Below are 24,129 nucleotides of genomic sequence, written 5' to 3'. Positions count from 1 at the left end.
AAAAGATCCCTAGTGATAGCCAGGGTGGAAGATGGATTGGGTGTTGGGGGGGGGGGGGGGCGGAGAGAAGCTGAGCAGAAATCTTCTGCAGGTGATTGGATTAGGAGGATGTAGGATGGAAGGGGTCTAGAGTCACCCTGAGGCACTGTGTGGAAGGTGACCCCTTCTCTTATGATGGCGGAGCATTGGAAAATGAGCAGGCCTACACATATGTCATGAGTTCAGTGTTGGGTGTGTTGAATTTAGAATGCTCATGGACCAAATGGGGTAGATGTCCAGGGGAAACTGTATCTTGGAATCTGGAATGAACTTAACTAAAGATGAACATTTGAGTCAGTGACATGTCATAGCCCAGAGAAACCATGACATTGTCCAGGGAAAGCATGAATAGAGTGAGGAGGAAATATCAGACCTACTTATCTACCCACAATTCATCCCACCCACCCATTCAACCCATTTCATTCACCCAGGCATCCCAGACATCTACCCAGGCAGCCCCCACACACATCCCAGCCATCTATTTGTTTATCTCACCCACCATCTCAATCTTCTTCCCATCCACTTATTTCTTCATATTCACCCAGCCATTCCATCTCATCCACTAGCCACCCGTTAATCCCTCTAATCCCAACTATCCACACATCCCAACCACCCTTCTGCCTATCCATCCATTATTCCACTTACCCATCCCATCCTCTGATTCCATCTACCCAGCTGTGGTGTCACCTCTTTATCCACCTACTGGCCCATCTCGCCCATTCATTCCCCAAACCATTCATCTTCCCCTCTCACCCATCTGTCCATTCATCCATCCAACCACCCATATACCTACTGACCATGCATTCACTCATTTTATCCATTCCTATTATTTCCTGCCTTATGGCAACCACCAGCCACATGTGACTTTTGAGCACTGTGGCTACTAGAATATTTAAAACTGCACATGTGGCTTGAATTGTATTTCTATTTACAGTGATTTATACCATCCACCATCCATCCATCTATTTACCCATCCATCCTCCCTTCCTTCCATCTATTCATCCACCCACTTACCATATTTGTTCATCCCACAGATATTTAATTTATACCTATTATGAATAAGTGGCTCTATAGGCCATAAGGATGAGGAGACTGAGGCTTCAAGCAGTTAAGGAGCTTGCCGGACGTGGCTCAGGTAGAGCCAGCATCATTTGACTAAGATCGGGGCTTCTCACCTTTCACCTTGGCTGCCTGTTTGCTCAGTTTCCATAAAGATTTTTAAAAAAGGGATCTAGATGGGGTGGGGGCTGTTGGAATAGGGGCCCAGGAGCCCCTCTGGCCAAGGGGACTGCACAGCGTGGGGAGAGAAAGCCCCCTTAGAAGCCTCTGTGAACTGGGTCCCTGGTGGCTGTCATGAAAGGGTTATCCCACATTCGATGTTTGCAAAAATGTGGGTTCTTTCAGATTCCAAAACTCATTTCCATGACAAAACTCTTGGGAAGAGAAGATGAAGGCCTGGCTTTTGCAGAACAATCTTCCAGCTGTAATGAGGACTGAGGATGGCGATGGGAAAAGGAATTATAATTAGAATATGAAACGGGGAAAATTAATCTATTCCAGTCAGTGCGAAGAGGATGGTTCTGGCGCTTCATGGAAATTCTTAGACTGATCTGTCCCTCTGCATTTTTCTTTTCACGCTTTAAAGCATACAGAGGGCTGTGTGGTGTGAAGAGAGGTTTTTGACTGAGGGACTGATGAGTTGTGAGCTATGCACAGACTGTAAGTCCATGTGCATCTTTGCTTTGTATGTCTCTACCTGCTCAAGCCGTACATGTTTGGGTGCACATCCATGTGAGTTATATTTACACGGCTGCACATGGTGTATTTACACACACCTGGGCCTCCCCTCTTTCCCATGTGTGCATGCTGTGTATTGTGTACTCAGGCCTGTAAATGGTCTCTGATATGTGCACACTCATGCTTATGCTGTGGACACACCTGTTTGTGTTGGTTTGTGTAACCCATGGATGTGGTACATGTGTGACTAAGTGCTGCGTTGAACGCTGTGTTCTGTGTGACATGGGCCCCCGCTGGTTTGTGGTGCATATGCGGTCACCATGCTTGGGCACACTGTATACGTTGTATACCTTTGTGGTCACACACACACTGAGCACTCACTGTGTGGTGGTTGTGGATGTGGTGTTCCCATCATGCCTGTGCACACAGAGAAGGAGGTGGCCCTGCTGTGAGCACAGAGGCTGGCTTAGTGATATCTCCCTGTGACCTGTAAGTTCTTTCTTTCAGAAAGGACCCTTCAGGGGGAAGGCTGAGGGGTAAGCCAGGCCTTAGTGCCCTGGAGACAAGCCCTGGGAAGCCTGGGAGCTCTTGGGGTCCCCCCCTCTCCTTTCTTCCCCCCTTCCACCCTAGGCAGAGGTGAACAGAGAAAGGGTGTCCCCCCATCTCAGGGCTCTGCTCATGGCTGCTCAGTAGCCAGGTCCCGAGCCCCGTGTGCTCCCAGCACCCATGCCAGGCTCCGGGGTGACCAAATGGAGGCTGACCCAGGCCCTGCCTTGAGATCTGCCACCAACTCCTCAGGTGCCCCTTAAAAGCAGGAAGCAGGCTTGACTGCCACATGTGGAGGAGACGCGTGAAAGAGTAAGCCCACTGGAGGCAGGCTCTGGTGATGTCAGGGGACCCACTGCCCGACCGCCTTCCTACCCCCAGCACACACATCAAAATCCAGGGTCTCTCTGGCTCACATCCCCGGCGCCATTCCCCGCTGCTCACTGCAGACAAGTCCTCCCTCCCGAACCACTAACACATCCTCCTCACACACCTAGCGTGTGCCAGGGCCGAGCTGATCGTCGGTTATGCAGTGCAGGTGCAGCAAAGCCTGGTCCCTGCTGCCCAGGAGCTCCCAGCCGGAGAGCAAGCCGAAGAGGCAGACAGACCCCCGGAAGTCCAGCCTCTCCCCCCCTGCGCCATCGGGCAACTGCTTATGGTCTCCACCCGTTTCCTCGGTTTTCAGCGGGGAAGAGAGCGCCTGCTGCTTTAGGTTGTTGCAGGTTTGAATGAGACCTTGACGGAGAGTTTTTTCGGTGGTGGGTACGCTCGGGTTTGATGAGTGCCTGCTGTGTGCATCGAGGGAGAACGCACACAGGCCCCTGCTTTCAGGGTGGCCCCGTCCCGGCCAGCGTTTAACGGATGGGCCACCACACGGGCCTTTGGGGTCATCGTTCCCTCTTCTCCTTCAGTACATACGCCCATGTTTTTAACCCAGACAGCACTGTTGGATTCCTGTTTATCAAATGTTTCAAGTACCTGGTTAAACGTCATCTCCCTCCATTTCCATTCTTTCTTTTAGAACATACCTGTAAATTATATGTGGTTTTTTAAAAAAAAGTTTCACTTTTATCAAAGTAATAGATGGCCCAGGTGACACCCAGGAGCTTTTGTTGAAAGCTCCCTGCCCTGCCCATTGCACAGTCCCATTTCTGATGCCAGCCTGTGGCGGGTGCTGGGACTTGGAGATGACCAGAACACTGTGCCAGCCTCGATGTTGCTCCCACACGGGCAGAAGACAGACGTGCAGACAATCTATGTTGTAAGTCAGAGGAGGTGACAGCATGGCAGACCTCCTGGAGGAGGTGATCTCTGAGCAGGGCCTTGAAGCGTGAGCTCTATATCCAGTGTGTAGACGGAGCTATGCATTTGGAGTCACTGCCCGGATCCTAGGCATGACATGGCCTTTTCTTTAGCTAATTCAGCAGCCACGGAAGGATCTCTGCCTGTCCCTGTGCTGGGAAGGCATTTCGGTGTAACCACTAATTCCACTGCCTTTGATGGGAAGACTGCCCTGGTAAAGATAATGTGTTCCATCCATCTCTCCATCCACCCACCCACCCATCCATAAGCATTTATTATCTCCTGTGTGCCAGGCACTATTTTAGGTGTCCGGGAGCCTCCATTTTAGTATGTGTGTGAGGGTCCAGCTATAAGCAGTGAACTTGGTAAATTATGGAGATGCTAGAAGATAAAGGGGCCTATGGAGCAAAGAACAGGGAGGAGCAGGGCGGCAAGGGGACCTGGGGCTGGTGGTGGTGGTGGTGGAGGCTGGCCTCTGAGCCGGCTGTGAGGAAAGCCGCTCTGACTGAAGTGGGTCTGGGTGGACTGACATCTTGTGCCTGATGGTGGGAGTGTGGACCTTCACAGCCTCCATGAGAGCTGCTTGGCAATGTCTATCAGAGTTACAAATGCACACACAGCTGGACCCAGCGATGACACAGACGAAGTGATGGATGCACAAAACTATTCATAGAAACAACTCAATTGCCCTGTGCCCAACCAGTTCCATGTATATGGTACGTCCCTCCCGTGGGGTACTAAGTACCAGAAGACAGAATTGTGTGCTGATATAAAAAACTTCCCAGCCTAGCCAGCGTGGCCCTGTGATTGAGCGTCAACCTATGAACCAGGAGGTTGCTGGTTTGATTTCTAGTCAGGGCACAGGCCTGGGTTGCGGGCTTGATCCCCAATGGGGGGCATGCAGGAGGCAGCCAATCGATGAGTCTCTCTGATCATTGATGTTTCTATCTCTCTATCCTCCCCCTTCCTCTCTCTCTCAAAAAAATCAATAAAAACATATTCCAAAAATAAAAATAAGGCTTCCCAGGTGTGTTGCTAGGAGAAACATAAGGTGCAAAACAGTGTGTATAATATGCTGTTATGTGTGTGAAAGAAACGACTATGAAATGTATACATGCGGGCCATCTCCGGAAGGATATAAAGGAAGCTGATAGATGCAGCGACTACCCCTGGAGAGAGGCAACGGATGGCTGGGAGGTGGGGTGGCAAGAGATTTTTCACTCTGTTGCTTTTTGTACTTTGGGAATTTTGAACCATGTGCCTATCACCTAAGGCAGTGGTCGGCAAACTCATTAGTCAACAGAGCCAAATATCAACAGTACAACGATTGAAATCTTCTGAGAGCCAAATTTTTTAAACTTAAACTATATAGGTAGGTACATTGTTATTAACTTAATTCGGGTACTCCTAAGGCTTAGGAAGAACCACACTCAGGGGGCCAAAGAGCCGCATGTGGCTCGCGAGCCGCAGTTTGCCGACCATGGACCTAAGGAATAAAATGAAATTTCCAATGAAAATGGCCAGCTGCTGTTGGCGCCCCACCCAGACACTTCACTAGCGAGCACAGCCATCACCCACCTGTCGTGAGCTCTGGCTGCAAATGGCTCACAGCTGGCACAGTTCTCTGGCGAGCTGTCCTTGGCCACACAGGGGCCGCCCTACTCAGAAGGCTATGCCTCCACCTGTCTGCTAGGGGCAGCCCACAGCCAGTGGAGCTACAAAAGGCCAGCCTCTCTCTTCATGCTGGGACTAACTGGATGGTGCAATTCATGCGCAGAGCTCCCCATGGGATCAGGCTGCAGCAAGTCTCCAGCAGAGACCACATCCTTTGCTTAGCTCCTTGCACTGCCCTGTCCTACCTCCCTCCTTCCCTGCATGGTTATTCCTAATGGGTACTTCTCCCAAACCACATGCATTTGAATTTTTGACTCAGGCTCTGCTTCTAGGGAACATGGTCCAAGTCACCTGTCTTAAGGGAAGGGAACTACCTGGAATTGAACCAGGTGCTCTGCTGGTGTCAGTGCAACATCCCATGAAGAGGGGACTCTCATTATCCCCGTTCAATGAATAAGGAACCTCAGAAGTTCTGTCACCAGCTCAAGGTGACACATCAGGGAAAAGGGCAGCCAGTGGCCCCAGAGCCCACGCTTCTCCCACTGCACCTGCTCCCTCTGCACAGAACTCTTCCTGAATCCAGGCTTGGCAGCTTCTCAGAACATAGGACTGTAGTTCCTCTACATGGTTCCTACCACAGTCCTCACTGCCTGCAGCCAGCGGTGGCCTAAGGGGCAAATGTGAGGGGGCAGAGCAACTTAGGATGGTAAGACCTGGAGGGCACATCTCGGGCAGGCTGTCATGACACCAAAGCTCTGGAGACCTCAGCTTCCCTCCATCATGTGGAATTCCAACTCTCGCTGGTAGCCTGTGGTCATTTTGGCCAAGAGAGAGATTTACATACTTCCAGAGATGGGGAGCTCAGTATCAGGCAAGGCAGGCTGCCACCTCTGTGGACAAGGTATAAAGAGCAGAAAGGTTCTCTTCACTTCGTCCTACGTGTGATGAATGATGCTCACCCTCAGGGAGCTGGGGCTGCTGCTCCACCCTGGAGGGATCCCTGCTGACAGGGAAGCCTGGGCTCCGTCTTTGCTTCTTTCCCCTCCGAGCATCCAGTCCCCTGGCCTCCTCTGGCTTCTCCTGGGCCTTCCTGAGAACATTCTATTCAGAGCTTCTTCTCTCTCTGTGTTCCAGTTCGATGGTGACAGTGCCTACGTGGGGATGAGTGACGGGAACCCAGAGCTTCTATCAACCAGCCAGGTGGGTGCGCCGTCCTTTCTGAGTTGGGTGGGGGGAGTCTAGCCTTGGGCTGGCTGGAGCCAAGCTGCTCTGGGGTGGGAGGGGTACAGAGTGGGGGCACAGCCCACCACTGTCCTCTTGCAGAATAATTAAGAATATCAATTGACTCCCCTTAAAAGGGATGATAAACCAGGACTACAGTGTTTTCTGTAAATCACCTACCATTACTAAAAATAGGATAAAACTCCAAATGTGTTGTCCGTATTCCCCATGCACAGAGGGGAAAATTTCAGCAGCACTGAATAGAGATGTCACATGTTCCCTGGTGCTGCCGGACCCTTGCCACCACACAGCACCCATGGGGGCATACGTTGGCGTGGAGGCGTACACCTCATGCAAAGGCACGTGGGTTTCTCCTGCTGAGATTTGACTTTCCACTGAAAGCCTGGTCTCTGAAGATTAAGGTGTTTTTCAGCTGGGAGCATCCTCATACAGTCTGATGCCGGGAGTTTCCTCACTGCAGGCTGGGACTCCGGGGAGGGCCCTCGCTGCAGGCTGTCTTGAGGAGGAGGAGACATTATTATTAACCCCGTTTTATAGATCAAGCGACTGAGGCTCAAGGGTGTTTACTGACTCATCCTGGGAGCAGTCCAGCTGGCATTTGAACCTGCATAGCTGGGACTCAGAGCTGCACACATTACCTTGCTGTGTATGTGGAGAGCTCCAGTCCCACCTCAAGGCTGCCACCAACTTGTTTCAGCCTAAATGTCATTCTTTAGAGAGCTCTTGGTGACCCCAAAATCCAAATTAGGTCCCCTCCACATGATTCTCTCTCATGGCACTGTGTCCTTTTAACTCACGACATCTGCCACTGTTTGTGGTTGTCTGCTTACTTGTGCGATGACTTGGTTAACATCTGATTCGCACTCCAGACCCTGTCCTCCAAGAGGGCAGGGTCTGGTCTCTCTTTTTCACGGTGTGTCCTCCATTGCAGCACAAAGCCTGGCATATAGAAGGCACTCAAGAAAGATTTGCATAATGAGTAGATGTGGCTCCTTCTTTTCTCTGACTTGAGTTTTCCTAACAGTGGAATGAGGTGGTTGGACTCACAAGGGTCTTTCCAAGTCTCCTGAGCCATCACTCAGAGAGTCTTCTTAACTTAGAACTTTGTAAAGAAGACACCAGGATCCCCTGAGATTGACTAAGTCCACCTGGTGGCAGGAGCCAACCTTGTTGTGAATAGATTTGGTGATTATAATATAGACTTCGTATAGTGTATCAGTTAGCTTTTGCTGCATAACAAGCACCCCCAAAATTTAGTTTCTTAAAACAGTAAATATTTACCTACTTCATAATTTCATGGGTTGGCAGTTTGGTTGGGTCCAGCCAGGTGGCTCTTCTGGTCCTGGCTAGGATCATTTAAGTGGCAGCAGGAAGCTGCCAGGTCAGCTGTAAGCTGATTAGTCTGAGGGACTCACTTCTACTCAGATGGTCTCTTGTCCTCCGGCAGGCTAGCCCCAGGTTGTTCATGCAGTGGGAGAAGGGTTCCCAGAGCAGGAAGAGCAGAAGCTGCAGGATCTCTTGAAGTCTAGGCGTAGAGCGGGCACATGACTACCTCCAGTGCCTTCGATTGGTCAAAGCAAGTCATAGGGCCAGTCTAAATTCAAGGAATGGGGAAAGAGACTCCACCTGTTAATGGGAGGTGCTGCGAAGTATTGTGGTCTTTCCACAAACTAGCACATGGGAAACCTGTGGCATGTTATTCATGCTGTTTTGCTGAGGAATAATGGACTCTCTGGGACCTACAGCTCCCAGTGGCTTGGTTGGGCTCCACTGGCCTCTAGTTCTTAATGGCAAAAATTCTGTATATTTCTTTCCAGTATTTTCCCTGGAGTGCTTGCTTGAACTCACACACGACATTTGCACACAAACATGCAATCACCGTGTGTTGCCTCATCCACTGCAGGAAATGTGTTCTCCCAGCTACTGAAGGATTGACATAAACATGTGGCAAAATGAAAGTCTTTGTAGCCAATAGAGGATTCAGAGGATAAACACTCTAAATGGCATAAAATGCAGTTTATAAATACAGTTAAGTACAATGTTTACCCATTTAGCAAATGTTTATTGGGCAGCTATTATGTGCAAAGCTCTGGACATCAGCTGGAAGCCATTTCTGGGAGATGTTTGCTTCTAGAACATCCATTTTCATCATGTTGAAAACCTGCTCTTCCTGAAACCCCATCTTCTTTATTTAGAAACTGCAGCTGAGACAGAGGTTCTGACAGGATATACATCAGCCAACTGTATCCTCCTCTAAAAACTTTCAAACCAGCTCTTTTGGGCTTGAAGTTTCTTTTGCAAATTCATGCTCCATTGTTTGGCTTTTGCAAGTCTCCACAAAATTCCTGCATAGCAGCTTTAGCGTTTACATATGATCACTTTTTCCTCCTCCCCGGAGCTTGCATTTCTTTTGTACTAGACTTGCCTGGGTGGTCTGAGACCTGCTGCTGTTCTCAGGCATGGTTTCTGGCCCATCAGCATCTTCGGAGGGTGGAGGGCCTGGTAGAGATCAGCTCTTCCCCAGTTGGGAGCAGAGCCGGCAGGAGTTACAGGGGTTCCTAGCTCCTGGTTGTGTGACCTGGGAGGCGTAGAAAGAGGAAAGGAACTGGCCTGGGACCTCAGCAGGCCGCACTCAAATCCCAGCTCTTCCACAGCCCAGCCAGGAGCCCTCGGTAAGTTATGCCAGCTTCCTGTCCAATGGGAAGAGCCACACCCGCCCTGAGGCTGTTGTGAGAGGTCCATGAGGTGTGTGTTGTGAATTCTGTTGTGCCTCCCCGTTTCCCTTCACCAGGCCAGGCCAGCTCTTCCCAAGTGCCCCCTCTCTGGAGAATTGGCCTCTGCCGAATGGGAGCCATGAGCCGAGGGGCTGTGGGGAGACCTGGCCCCTTGTCTCAAGGGGAGACCAACTCTGTAGCTCTCCCGGAACGTCCTCGCTCAGCTCCTTCCTGCCCCATACTGCTCCTCGCCCTTCCTTTCTTCCAAGTCACTTCTCAGTAAGTCACTGTCTTCCAAGTCTCCTGAGCCATCACTAGCCATGACCAGAAGAGCCACCTGGCTGAACCCAACCAAACTGCCAACCCATGAAATTATGAAGTAGTTCCATAAAACTAGTGAGGACTTCTTTTTTGCATTTTATTTTATTGTTTAAAGTATTACAAATAGTAGCACATATGTCTTCTTTTTCCCCCCGCATTGACCTTACCCCAGCCTCCCCTACCCGCCCCCACCCCCGCACATGCTCTCCCCCCGGCCCCCACCCCGTGTCTTGCGCCCATTGGTTATGCTTATATGCATGCATACAAGTCCTTCGGTTGATCTCTTACTGCCCCCCCCCCCCAACCCTCCCCAGCCTTCCTGCTGTAGTTTGACATTCTGTTTGAGGACTTACTTCTATTTTTTTAAATTATTTTTTAAAAATTATTTGTAACTTAATTTGCTATCATTTTAAATTACTTGAGGATGTGATTTTATTATTTTTTTTCATTAAAATTTTTTCAATGACAGTTTACATTCCTATTATTGTGCATTAGTTTCAGGTGTACACCCTAGGGCAGTGATGGCGAACCTATGACACACGTGTCAGAGATGACACGGGAACTCATTTTTTTGGTTGATTTTTCTTTGTTAAATGGCATTTAAATATATAAAATAAATATCAAAAATATGTCTTTGTTTTGCTATGGTTGCAAATATCAAAAAATTTCTATATGTGACACGGCACCAGAGTTAAGTTAGGGTTTTTCAAAATGCTGACACGCCGAGCTCAAAAGGTTCGCCATCACTGGCCTAGTGGTTAGACAATCCTATACTTTACAAAGTATATTGTAAAGAAATTTATTTCTAGTATTTCTAGTACCCACCAGGCACCATGCGTAGTTATTACGATATTATAGATTATATTTCCTGTGCTGCACTTTATTGTTTCTGTTGTTTTTATTACCATAAACAATACTTTGGTTGCGGAAGACAAATCTCTGCTCACTTCTGGTGCTCATTTCTAACTCTGAGCCTTTGTGTGCACTCTTTCCTCTGCTAGACATCCCCTGGCCATTCACCCAGCACATGCCTGTTTGTTCTCTCAGGGACACGCAAATGCCACCTCCTCAGTACAGCCTTCCTGGCTGTGGGTAGAGTTTCCACTCTCATGGCTCTAAATACTACTACTAGGGATTTCTGACTTTGTCCTAGGAGTTATTGAAAAAACTCTGTGTGTGTGTGTGTGTGTGTGTGTGTGTGTGTGTGAGAGAGAGAGAGAGAGAGAGAGAGAGAGAGAGAGAGAGAGAGAGAACTGGAACATGACTATATCTAGCACATTCAGTTAGTCAAAGCAAGTTACTAGGCTTTGTTAGTAAGGAGAAAAGAGAGAGATTGATATTGAATGACATGATCAGATTTGCAGTTTTAAAAGCTCTCAGTGGCAAAGGTGGATACAGGGAGACCACACAAGAGGGTGTGTAATAGGCCAAGTGAAAGGGTGATGTGTCCTAGATTGTGGTAGAGGAAATGGAAGGAAGTGGTTGGATCTGAGATACGTTTTGGAAATCAAGTTGGTAGGTCTTGACGATGATGGATGTGGAGGGACAGAGAAACGGAGGAGAAAGGGCGCCTCTCACTCAGGCGTCCAGCGTGGACCCATTTCCCAGCACAGTGGTGCCATTTTCTTAGCTGGGGAGGAGCAGGTTTGGTGAGGTCAGACTTGGACATGTTACATTTGAGAGGCTTGTCCAAGGAGGTAGATAGTTGTCAGATTCTGGAGCTCCTGTGGGAAGTGAACTTGGAGGTATTAAAACCTTGACAGGCTGAAACTTGCAGAAAGAGGGGAGAGTGAGAAGGGCAGAGGACCAACGACCCTTACATTTGGGTTCTCACATTTAAAAACAAAGTGGAGGAGGAAGGGAAGACCGTGAAACAAGTGGAGAAGCAGTGCCAGCCAAGCAGAACATGGAGTCTTAGAAGCCGAGGGCAGATTGTTCCAAGAAGGAGGAAGGGATCTGGGGAGAAATGATGTTGGAGCCACAGCTACTTCCCTATCAAAGAATCAACTTTAAGTAATTGAAAGGTTTATATGTGCTCAAGGAAACTATAAAGGCACCAGAAATAAAGCCTTTGAGGTATATGTTACAACTTCGGGGTGGGAAAGACATTTTTTATGCCTCAAAGTCTTAGAAGAAAAGACTTAAAAATTTGACCATAAATTAATGAAAAACAACTTTTGCATGGCCTTAACAGCGTAAGTAAATCAAAAGACAAATGAAAAATTGGGCAAGAATATTTTCAACTCACAATATAGTCAAAGGACTAATTTCTTTAACATGTAAAAAGTCCTTAGAAATCAATTCAAAACCCAGTAGAAAAACAGGCAGGAGATATGTACCAAGCATTTACAGAAAAACAAGTGAATCTTAAATATATGAAAAGATGCTAAAAACAATTTATAAGAGAAACAAAATTACTTTTTTTTTTTTTTTTTACCCATTAGAGTGGCAAAAATCCAAAGGTTTGATAACACGCTCACTCTGCTGGAGCGCCTGTGGGGACACAGGCACTTCATACATAACGCAAGGAAAGTAAGTTGGTGTGACCCCTATGCAGGGCAAATTGGCAACATCTATCAAAATTGCAAATGCATTAACCTTTAACCCAGCAATTCCCTTCTTGGAAATATATCCTACAGATACCTTCGCACACATGAGAAATGACATATTCAAGATTATTCATTTTGGTATTGTTAATAATGGCAAAAGATTGGAAACAACCCAATTTGCAATAATATGGGACTAATTAAAGAAATTCCGTACGTCTGTCAAGTGGAATACTGTGTGGCTGTCAGAAAGAATGAGGAAATGGAAGAAATATGGAAGTTCCTTAGATACATTATTTACTGAAAAAAGCAAGGTTGAAGACAATAAGTACAGTATGTTACCACTTGTGCAAAAAAAGGGCAATAAGAATGTATATTTCTATGTGCTTAGATTTGATTAAAGCAACTCCGGAAGGACACATGGAAACTAGTAACATTGGCTTTGTAAATTCTGTGTGTGTTTGTACATGTTGTGTGTGCATGATGTGGAAACTGGGCAGGTGGACAGGGTAGAAAAGAGACTTTTTCACTGTACCTTTTTACATTTCAGGGGTTTTAAACCATAGGGATTTGTTATAATTTCAAAAAGTTATGTAAAATTTAAACAAGAAGGAGAGGCTCAAATGCTTCTGAGGGATTGGCTGAGATAAAATGTGTCTAATAGTTTTAGGAAAAGGAAGCTACCCAGGACCACAGAGAAAGCAGGTTTATTTTTGTTCTTTTTTTGAAAAAAATTAAAACTTATTTCAATTTTAAAAAATTAAAACTTACTTTCAAACTATCTTCTAATGCTAGATGGGGTCAGGGGCAGGTCTGCCTCTGGCCAGGCGGCAGTGTGTGGGTTCTTGACTTGAGGCAGGAAAGAGTTCACACCACAAGTCCAGGCGATTTTGAGAGTATGTTTGTTACAGCTGGGGACAGTGAAATGAAGGAAGGGTTTAGGACAGAAAAAATCAACAGTTGAGAGCCTAGGTGGGCTTCTTTGGCTTTTTAGAAACTTTATAAGAAAGAAGTAGGCCACATGAGCTGCATGAACTCACTGAGAAATAAAAGTCATTGTGACAGAAGTGAGCCAAGACGGGCTTGCTGTTAGCTGACTTCAAAGGCAGAGAAAAAGGGCCCTGGGAGACAGGTTCAAGGCGTGAGCCCGGGACGAGCTGCCTCTGCCCACTGCTCCCCTAGTTGCAAGCCTTGTGGGGACCCTTAGAATTTAGGAGGAGAGAAGAGATACATCCCTAAGGGGGAAAGGCATGGGTATGCTCTAGAAAGAGAGCCCTTGGAAAAAAAGCAATTTTGATGGGTAGAGGATGTTGTGTGGGTGGAGGAGCGGTGAGGTAAGGATGTAAACTAAGTATGGACAACCTGTGAGAAGTCTGGCTGTGCAGGACATGGGCGAGGGCCTTAACTCAATGAGATGAGGACTCCTTAGAAGAGATTTTTTTTTTTGAAGGACAAGAGGGTCTTCAGAATGTTTAATCTTTGATGGAAGGAGTCCAAAAGAGAGGGTAATGCTCAGGGTTCAAGAGAGGAAGGGTTACTTGATGGTTTCGGATTTGGGAGAAGGTGGGAGTGGGTGGGTCCTGCTCAGAGCTGGACAGAGTACCTTTGTAGATGGGATGGCTCAGAGCAGAGGGCGGCTGCATCTGAAAGCATCGCTTCCTCAGCGAGGTTGATGGGCTGGCCCTGGAGGTCTGAGAGGCGGAGAAGGTCCGGGATGTTGGTTGTGGCACATGAGAGACTGAGCTGTTGGTGCAGGGGCTGTGGGTGCAGACAGTTGGGCAAATCCAGGGCAGGGAACTTGCCAGGCATGGTACCCAAAGGACACAAGCTTTTTCTTGCCCCAAAGAGAGACTGAAGTGAAGGATCAGGGAATCTAGGCGGGGTAAGGAGAGAAAGAGGGAGGGAGCCAGATGGTGAGGACACATTAGTCACAGAGTGGACGTGGGGTGGTGATTCAAAGGTGAGCAGCTGTGGCTGGGCATTGACGGGCTCCTGGGTGTGTCCAGGGAGAGGGGAGCTGACAGAGCGGAGCCGAAGCTCCTGGGAGCGGAGGAGCCAAGAGCCCAGCAGCAGCATGGTGGCTGCTAAAGGGACCCAGGCTGGTGCTGGCGTGGGGTGGGTGAGAAGCTGGAGCCCAGAGCTGATGGCCGGAAGCACGATGGAGAAAGGGGACAAGGAGGAGATGTGGGGGCAGCGTGAGTGGCTTGATGCTGGTGGAGCTGAGTGGGGTGGGGTGGATTTGCAGGGAAGGTGATAGTGGTCTGGTTGGGGCAGCGGAGAGGGAGGAGGATCAGTCCTGCCTTCCCACCTGAGGTACGTGGGCAGTGGGGAATGGGCAGCTCACCCCAGAACATGTGGAGGAGACAGGTTCCCACTGTGGCAGGAGATGGAGGGGAAGGTGTGTTCTAAGAAGCATCTGGAGAAATAGGGGACTTGTTGTTCTTAGAGTGGGAGTCCCAGTGGCCCCAGTGGTTGTGTGCTAGGGGAGAGGTACTGTTCAGTAGGGTGTAAGGTTCAGGGGGCTCCTTGGGTAATCCTAGGCCTATGGAGTGGTGAATACCACCATTAGGAGCACTGCCAGGTGTGAGCAGTGCCCAGCATGGGCCCTTCCTAGGCATACCAGCAGAACATGTGCCGGAGTGGAGTTATCGTATCCCAGAGGCCAAGATTTCCGTACCTACAGGGGGTCAGTGGTATAATCACGAGGCCAGAAGACCAGGAACTGGTCAGAGTTAGGCCTGCAGCCCCTGGGCACTTGTCCTTGTGGCCTTGAAGGCGCATCCTCCTTCCAGCAGGGGGCAGTGTAAGATGCCCAGAATGGGGAAAGAGCCGGGAATGCCGAGTTCAGGTTCAGCTCCACTCTATACCCTCTTCCTGTGTTGGTATCTCTCTGAGCCTCAGTTTCCTCATGCAGATAATGAGGGTAGATGGCGTGTTGGCTTTTTCCAACCCTGAATAGTAATGAGGCCGACAATAATGACATGTACAGCACAATTCCTTGGGCCCAGGCACTGGGGCTAAATGTTTTCCATAGCTGGTCTCATTGCATCCTGTGAGCTCTATCGGGTAAACACTGTTGCTCTCCCATTTTACAGATGAGGAAACCGCAACACAAAAGACAAGGTTGGTGATGGAGTCTTTTTTAAACAAACAAACAAAAATGTTTCCCATCCAATGTGCTGAGAGGCAGGAGGCTCTCCTGCCATTGCCATTGTCGAAATCTAAGATTCTAGGCTTGGTAACTCTGGCCTCTGAGTCTGTGTACCTCCTAAAGGGCAAAGACCACATGGCTTTTGTTGCTTTAATTAAAACCTGGGTGAAGGGCTCGCGATTCATATTAAAATGAAATTGTGTTTCGCCTGCTGTGGTGCAGAGAAGGGAACAGCAGCGATTACTGCTAAGATTACAAACAATCAAACAGAAAAGGCCTTTTGCAAGCATTTCCTATTAAAGCCACAAACATCACACTTTAAAAATAATTATGGTTGTGTTATCGGAACATGATTCATGAATTCTGAATAAATATGAGGGGCCTTAAAGGAAACGGTTTCAAGACCATAGATTTTGCTCAAATCTGATGAAATTTAATATCATTGCGCAGCTGGAGGATAAAATGCGAGGAGGGGGAAACCCCATCCTCCTATGTATATGGAAAGAATTGAGTAGATGTCAGACTGAACTAATGAGCTTCCTCACATCAGTCCTTACACACGGGCTCAGAAAAATGGAATAGCCTCTCTGGTTTTCAGTGCTGAGAAAGAGTTGGCACTTACACCTCACCAATCTTAATTTTGCATTCCAGTGGCGGAAAATATATTTATTTTAAAGCTCTAGATTCCCGGCTGTGAGATGAGATGTTGAAATATTTGAGGGCACAGGCATGGAGGCATCAGGGGGCAGGTTTGGGGGAGGGGGGCCTTTGTCTGCATTTATTGCACCTCCCCCGCCATAAAGACATTTTTCATACAATGCAGTGAATGTTTACAGCATATAGTTTTGTTTCCTTCCAACTATTATGAGAGAAATTGAATCCCTGGAAACATTCACTCTCTCTAAATGGAATGGAAACAATGAAGATGGTGCAGGAAGTTTATGGGGTGGGGGAGGGAGCAGCAGTGAGGTGGAAATGGGATTTCAAGGATTTTCTTTAAAACAGCATGCCTCTCCCATGCCCAGCCATCTCGACCTTAGCATCTTCTGCCGGGCCTGGGTCTAGGCTGGGGAGGGTGGAGAGTCCCTGATTGAACACATTTACTCATCACCACACATGTGACCCAGGAGTAGAGAGGAGGCCAGAGGCGGGGCCTGTCCGGAACGGTGCTTGGTCCTTAGCTTCTGGAGGATCAAGAGCCTGGGTCTGGCCCTCTTCAGCCTCTTGTGTGGGCCCCTGGGTGGGCCATTTGCCCTCTCTGAGCCCTGGTTTTTGCATCTGTGAATGGGGGCTGATGGGTGCAGGACCTTCTAGGTTATGTCTTGTGGCCAAGGGATTGGCCTCCTCCATCCACCTGAGTCCCAGGGAGGGACAGTGATCTGTCCAACAGACCAGAGACTGACTCCCCGACCTGGGTGAGCCGGCGCTGAGGGGCGGCCCTGAGGCTCTGAGGGGAGGTTTCAAAGAGGTGTTGTTGGTCCGGTGAGTTATAAGGAGGACACAGAAGACAGACAGACCTGGGCTCACATTCTGATCTTGACATTTCATGGCTTGGTGACCTTGAACCAACTTTTCTGAGCCTCCGTTTTGTCTTTAGAATCTCCTCAAAGGGATGTGGGGAGAAGTAAGATACATTAATACCCAACGTTGTAGTGCTTGGTACCTGGCAAATGGTAGTTGGCATGAGGTCTGTGAAAGTATCCGTTTTGTAAATGAAAAACTGATTTTCAGGTGATCAAACAACCTGCCAAGGCCACCCATCCGGGACGTGGTGGGCACGGGAGTCAAATGCAGCATCAGAAACATCAGCAGAGGGGAGGGCACTCAGCTGTTCTATCTCATGAAAATCAAATTACGTTAAGGCTTGAAATGAGAACGATGATATTGGAACTGTCTTGCTTTTAAAATGTGCCAAGAAACGCACCCTCCCCTCCTGATCATTCTCAGCCTGTTGAAGATGTGCCACCCTCACTCCCACCCCCTCTGCCCATTTGACCACCCTCCAGCCCAGCGCTCAGGGAACAGCTGGGCTTGCCAAGCCCCCTTGATGCATAGCTCACTCTCATTAACATGAAAAGGCCTTCATGGGGTCCAGACAGCCAGTTTCTTGTCTCTTATATACTCAAAGCCCGTGGCTCTGATGGGAACAAAGGTCTAGGCCTGAGGTCGTTGCCCTGCCAGACCTGGCATCCTTCTTGCCAGCTCCCGTGGGAGTGTGGAGTGCGAGGGACTCCGTTGCGGATCTGTGCTCCAGGGGACTCTTGCTTTTGCCTTGTTCTCACTGTGTGACCTCAACCAAATTACTTAACCTCCTTGGCCTCGCTTTCCACCTCTGTAAAAATGGGAGTGTCACTACCTCCCTTGCAGGTTAGTTAAGAAAACCAGAAGTGGACACAATTTAATTAAGTAGTGTAGTTTAGTTAGACTAGTTAGGTGAGTGTAGGTTAGTTAAGAGGACTGGTTAAGTGGGTATTAAGTAACCAGTTCAGACAGTGCTGCTTATGATAGGAGCTTGATAAAGTTTTTGTTGTTGTAACAATTTGCAGTTGAGAGAAGAGAAACACATTCGTGGAGGAGCGAGGAAAATGCCTGGTAGCTCCTGTTTTCTGTGGCCATTTTTTATACAGCGCTGGGGTGGAATGAATGAGATGGGGCTTGCATGCCAGGGAAATAGAAATCCAGCCCAGGAACCCTCAAGGCTGGGGTCTCGCCTGGTGGCAGAGTCTGAACCATCGCCCAGGGGCACGGAGCTGGGTGTCCTGGGAGCGCTGGGGTGCATAGCCCGGGGGGAGGTTGTGTCAGCTGGGGAAGGGCAGGGAGAGGGACCATGGGAACGACAGGTGGGAGGGAGATGGGGAAGCAGGGCCTTGCGGAAGCCTTGCTTTGCACTGAGTTGGGCTTGTCCTCATCCAAGTCCCCGCAAGAAGACCTTAAAGCTCCGTGTAACAGCTCAGGGTCTTTTGGGGGGGGGGGGGGGTCTGTGCCACTCTGGCCGTTCACTGTGCTGGGATGGCCCTCAGGGCAGGTGGTGTATCTGTGCGATAAGTAAGCGCAGAGCAGCTGTAATTTTATTGCTGCTGCTGGACTCAATCAGCAATGACCAGCAGTAGCAATGGGAGGGGACGAGCAGCAGAAGGTGGGGAGCATTCTGATTTCTGAAATGCCCCCCCCCCCACCACCACCACAATGCAGGAAATGGGACAGAGCAGAAACACCAAGTTGGCAAGGATGTGGAGTGGCTGATGCCCTCACACACTGCTGGGTAGATTGTATGACCACTTTGAAAAACTGCCTAAAGCTCTGTGACCCAGTAATTCAGCTCCTAGGGGTTCACTCAACAGAAATGCAGTCATCTGCTCACCAGACATATAAGAATGTTCATCGCAGCACTTTTTATAAAGCACAAAACTGCAAAAATCCAAGTGTCCATCAACAGTAGATTGGGTAGATGATTGCAAAATATTCTAACACAGTGGAATACTATGCAGCAATGAGCATGAGTGAATTATAACACACGCAATAATACGGACCAGTCTCATAGACACCAGGTTGAAGGGAAGGAGCCAGGCACCAATGCAGCACCTTCTGGATGGTTCTATTTACATAAGGCACACGCAGAGGTGAAGCTGGCCCACGGTGACAGAACTCTAACTGTGGCTATGCCGGTGGGATGGGGACTGGGGGGCCTAGAGGAGCCTCAGAGATGCTGGTAGGGGTTTCTCTCTTCATTTGGGTGCTGTTTACACAAGCCTGTTTGCCTGGGCAAGATTCATCATTGAGCTGTACACTATGACTTGTGCATTTTCTATTGGCATCCTCTGCTTCAATAAAGAGTAAAAAACTCATTAAGGCATTTGTACAAGTGTCTCCATGTTGAGGTGTGGCGGGTGGGAAAGGGGACCTGGCCAGATCAGCTCATTTGCATCTTGTGTCGATCAGTGTGTTCACTCCCGGTGTGGATGACCAGCCCTTGACAGCCTGCGCACTTTATTGAACTTGCTGGGAGGGGAGGGATGGTGTGAGCCTCCTAAGGGATGACGAGCTGTGAGATTGCTCCAGCCCGGGCTTCCCCTTGGGAAACAGGTGATATGGGATTCCCGGGTTTGCTCAGCTCTGCAGGCTCTGACCTTCACACCCGTTTCTCTGTGGACAGAGTTTTCAGAAAGGTTTGACCACATGAACACCTAAAATTAAAGTGTGTGTGCCTGGGTGTGTGTGTTTGTGACACAATGTCGTGGTGCCAGAAAATCTTGATTATGGAATATTTGAAGATGTCTCTGGAAAAGTGCGCACACACACACACACACACTAGCTTGTATGCAAACACGTTCGTGCACACATATGAGCACACATCCCCGTCATGCTCACACAGGCATGCTTGCTGACAGACACCTGTTCGCATGTTAAGCATCACTCCGTGACTCTGGGCGAGTTACTCAGGGCTCAGTTTCCTCAGTGAAATGGAGGTAATGATAGCACCTGGATCTGGGGTTGTTGTGAGCAGTACACACACACACACACACACACACACACATACACAGATGAGATTTTTATTTGTGTTATGTTTTTAATGGCCGCCTCCCTCTTAGACTGGCATTGTAGGAGCTGAATTAATACTTGGTGAGAGAGGAGGGAGGGAATGAATGAATGAACAACTCTTGCAAATCCACTGGCACACGTGCTGACATTTACACACAGTCACATACACATTGGTACAAGCGTTTGTACCTGTCTGCAGACACATGCACTCACGTGTATAGACATATACGGGGATATACATGCACACACACCCAACACGCGGCAGGCCCAGTAGTGTAGTTTAGTTAGACTAGTTAGACGAGTCAGGAGGGTGGGTTTAGCTGCAGTTTCAAGGCTCTGGACTGGAAGTCAGAATACAAGGTTCTGTTTGTGGCTTCAGGTAACTCTAATTTATTATGTGACCTTTTGTAAGTAGGTCTTGTCACCTCTCTGAGGTCAGGGGTTTTTAGCTGGGATGTGACAGAACTGGAGTGTGAACCATGGTATGTCTGTCAAAGTCTGTGCTTTGAAGGCCTGAGGACTTGCTGTCCAGTGTGAGCCAGGGACCGGCAGCATCCCCAGGGGCGTGCTGGACATGCAGCATCTCGGCCCCAACCTCCTCAGTCAGAACCTCCTGGTCATAAAGAGGCAGAATCACATCGTCATTAAGAGTGCCAGTTCATGAGGAGACTTGTTACTTTAAAAACAACACGTATTAATCGTCTTGTAGTTCCTGTGGGTCAGAAATCCAGGTGTGGCTTAGCTGGGTGCCTCTGGCTCAAGAGTTCCCGTGAGGCTGCAGCCAGTGTGTTGCTCATGGGCTGTGGTCTCATCTGCAGGCTTGACTGAAGGAGGATTTGCTTCCAAGCTCATGTGGAGTTGTTGGCAGGATTCCGATCCCCTGAGCTAGGCTTTTGAGTGGGAATCCCAGCTCTGTCCCTTCCTAGCTGTGTGACTTTCAGCAAGTTCCACATCTTAGTGTCCCCGTTCCTTCCTCCGTGAAATGCTTATAATAATACCACCTGGCTCATAGAGTTGGTGTGAAGATGAATAAATTCATGTTGAAAGTACATAAAGCAGGGGTTTACCTGGCACATGGTAAGTGCTATATAAATTCTTGATGTTACTATTTTCCCCCCAAAGCTGCACAGAAGCAGGATAGCACAAGCCTGGCTCACAGAGGGGGATCAATAAACCTTAAGGAGTGAATGGTGTCTGGATGGCAGTTTCCTGATAGAACTTTCAGGGGCATATTAATAGGAGCATGGGGTTCAGGCTGTAGGAGGAGGCCTTCTCCGTTCTGCTCAGAGCAGGCTTAGAGTCCTGAGCCCAGTCCTTGGTGCTGCCAACTGGGAAGGCAGAAGGGTGTTGTGACAGTCCTGAGGGTGAGTGGTATCACCTGGGAGGACAATGGCTCACTCAGAGGGTCAGGCACACTCAGGGACCTGGTGATACCCGGTGATACCAGAGCAGGCAGTGTCTGGGGGCTGCAGTGGGCTCACTGTGCCTGGCATCAGGTGACGTTGCAGGATCTGGTCCAGGAGGCCTTGGTTGCCAGACAGATACTGGAACGCTGCTCCGAAGGCAGCGAGCCTTGGAAGGGTCTGAGCAGGCCAGTGTCCCCAGAGCAGCGTGGCCTGGGGGCTTCCCTGCTCAGCACAGATCACAGGACTTCACAAAGGCCGTCTCTGAGAACTTCAGCACCTTCATCCCTAGGCAGCTGGCCTGGCGTATTTTTAGGCGATGCTACTTCTGTAGTTTTCAAAAGGTGGAAATGGAAAAGGAAAAAAAAGCTGCAAATAGACATAATTTTCCCCCAGAAGCTATTTTAGCACGGAAACAACTGGAGAGCCTACTCATCATTTTAAAATGCTTTTAACATCAGCACTGCCTCGTGTCTGGCTGTTTACCTGCAAACCAGTGGTACAGACATGAACTAAAATCCCTTGGTCCACTCCCTCTTTTCACAGATGGCGTCACTGAGGCCCAGTCCCAAGGTCACAGTCCCTCAGGGGCATAGCTGAAGGGGCTCAACCCTTCATGGGGAGATGATTTCTATGAGGAACCAGGAGACCCTCAGAAGTCAAGTTAGAATATTTTCGTACTGAGCAGCATCTCTGAGGGGAAGGCCACTTCAGACCTTCCCTGGCTTCTTAGAGCTTACAGAGAAGGTGGTACAGAGCCCACCCGGCCCTGTGCTACAGCAGCACCAATCAATGAATTTGTGCATTCATTCATTCATTCATTCATTTACTCAAAACATATTCACTGAGTACTCACTGTGTGCTGGTCAGTGCTCAGGGTGCTTGGATATAACTGTGAACACAGTAGTCCAAAACCTCTATGAGTCATTCATGTATTATTTTATTTAGCAAATGTTTATTGAGGGCCTATTATGTGCAAGGCACTGTCTTTGGCCCTTGGGAAAATCAGCAACCAAACAGTGAATTTATATTTTAGTAAAGGGAACAGGCAATAAGTGTATTTTTAAAATCAAGTATATTTCCTTTTAGATGGTAAAAGTTATATGAGGAAGCAAAAGCAGCCCTAGGAAGGGATCAGCAAGCTATGGCCCATGGGCCAAATCTGGCCCTCTTATTTGTTTGTAAATAAAGCTTTATTGGAACACGGCGACACCTGTTAGTTTAAATATTGACTATGGCCCTAGCTGGTTTGGCTTGGTGGATAGGGCATTGGCCTGCGGACTGGAAGGTCCCAGGTTCAATTCCGGTCAAGGGCACGTGCCTGGTTGTGGGCTCAATCTTCAGTGTGGGGTGTGCAGGGGCAGCTGATCAATAATTCTCTCTCATCATTGATGTTTCGCTCTCTTCCTCTCTGAAATCAATAAAAATATATTTTTTAAAAATTGACTATGGCTACTTTCATGTTACAAGGCAGAGTTGAATAGCTGACTGACCCACAAAACCAAAACCATTTGTTATTTGGACCTTTGCAGAAGAAGTTCTCTCCTCTAGGACATCTAAGGGGAAGTGTCACAGAGGCAGTTGGAAAAGTGAGCTTCTTTTTCTGTAAAACAGGGTACTGCCTGGTGCTCACACCACACCCGCACTCCAGTTTTGTGCCCCAAGTCATCCCCTGCCTTGTTCCTTCAGTTCTGCTGGGATTACGTCCTCCTAAAGTAGGAAACCCACGGTCAGTCGCTCATTTTTCTAGACCTCCTCCCTCCACGGGGCATCAGTCCGGGACGCTGTCTGAAACTTAAAAGGACTCAGATTATTTTCTGAGCAAGAACACAGGGGGATTATCACGTTTGTTCCAGATACCGTTTTAGTAAACAAAACGCATGTCTAAGGGGACTGTCATTGTCTCAGTCTGATGCCTCCGTCTGCTCTGATGCAAGCATGTCCGGGTCCTTTCGGTAACGGGAAGGCATTATACGGCCTCCTTGACCCATATCGCCACGGCCGGGAGGTTCTGCCTGTAAACAGAGGCTTAAAAGGTAGTACGTTCTCTACCCCCACTCCTCCAGCATCCCTATGTAATTCTAACAGTATGGTGTTTTCACTCCCGTTTCGTTTATGTATGGCAAGGACTTTTTTTTTTTTTTTAAGAAGCATTTTTAGAGCAGGAAAATGACAGCCCAACAAGAAGGCATAACTGTACTGATTTTCAGAAGTGTGGCAATACTGCCGATCTGATGCACAGCGAGGCATGAATCAGATTCTATTAAACATCTCTGGGACGGGTGACACCAGGGTATTATCCAAGATGATTAATTCGCCTTGGTTATTATGGACACAGACGAGCCTGACAAAATTGCATTTCATTCCCCGCTGAATTTGTAAAATCACTGTACATGTAATAAGTCACAGTGCTGGGTGCCCTCTCCATTGGACTGGGTTTCAGGTTTGGATAAGGTACCATTTTCCTTGTTTTGAAACAGAGTCAGAAAACACTGAGTTGAAGGACAGTCCCTTAGCTGAGATGTTCACCTATAGGGCATGGGTTTTATGTGTTCAAATGGTAGGATGGTAGGGTGGCTATATTATTTATTGTCCAAACCAGGACGATTTTAAAGTGAAAGAGGGCACTATTAAAAATCACCCTCGGCCCTGGCCAGTGTGGCTCAGTTGGTTGGGCACCGTCCCATGGACCGAGAGGTTGCCAGTTAGATTCCCGGTTAGGACACATGCCCAGGTTGCGGGCTCGATCCCCAGTAGGGGGCGTGCAGGAGGTAGCTGATCGATGTTTTACTCTCACATTGATGTTTCTCTCACTCCCCCCTCTCTCTCTCTAAAATAAATACAAACATATTTTTTAAAAAATACCCTGGGACAAGAGGCAAAAACCAGGAGTGTCCTGGGCTGACGAGGACCGGTATGTGTGAATAGTGGTAGAGCACACGCTGGCTTTGGATAGGCTTCTGGTCCTTGTTTCC

At 48.4% G+C, this 24,129-nt stretch overlaps 1 protein-coding gene across 8 annotated transcripts in view; it reads left to right on the top strand.

The window, feature by feature from the left end:
• TOX2 (TOX high mobility group box family member 2) overlaps positions 1-24,129 on the top strand; it is a 113,666-nt gene that overhangs the window by 39,883 nt on the left and 49,654 nt on the right. For 7 of the 8 annotated variants that reach the window (XM_059707019.1, XM_059707022.1, XM_059707026.1 and 4 more), the window contains exon 2: positions 6,373-6,438. The exons of the other annotated variant lie outside the window; for it this stretch is intronic. In XM_059707019.1, the coding sequence (XP_059563002.1) occupies positions 6,373-6,438 (66 nt within the window). The remainder of the gene's footprint in view (positions 1-6,372; positions 6,439-24,129) is intronic. 8 annotated transcript variants of the gene reach the window in all.

The sequence above is a fragment of the Myotis daubentonii genome, chromosome 8 (genome assembly GCF_963259705.1).
Source record: "Myotis daubentonii chromosome 8, mMyoDau2.1, whole genome shotgun sequence".
NCBI classification, from domain to species: domain Eukaryota; kingdom Metazoa; phylum Chordata; class Mammalia; order Chiroptera; family Vespertilionidae; genus Myotis; species Myotis daubentonii.
This window is presented reverse-complemented; position numbering and strand designations above follow the sequence as displayed.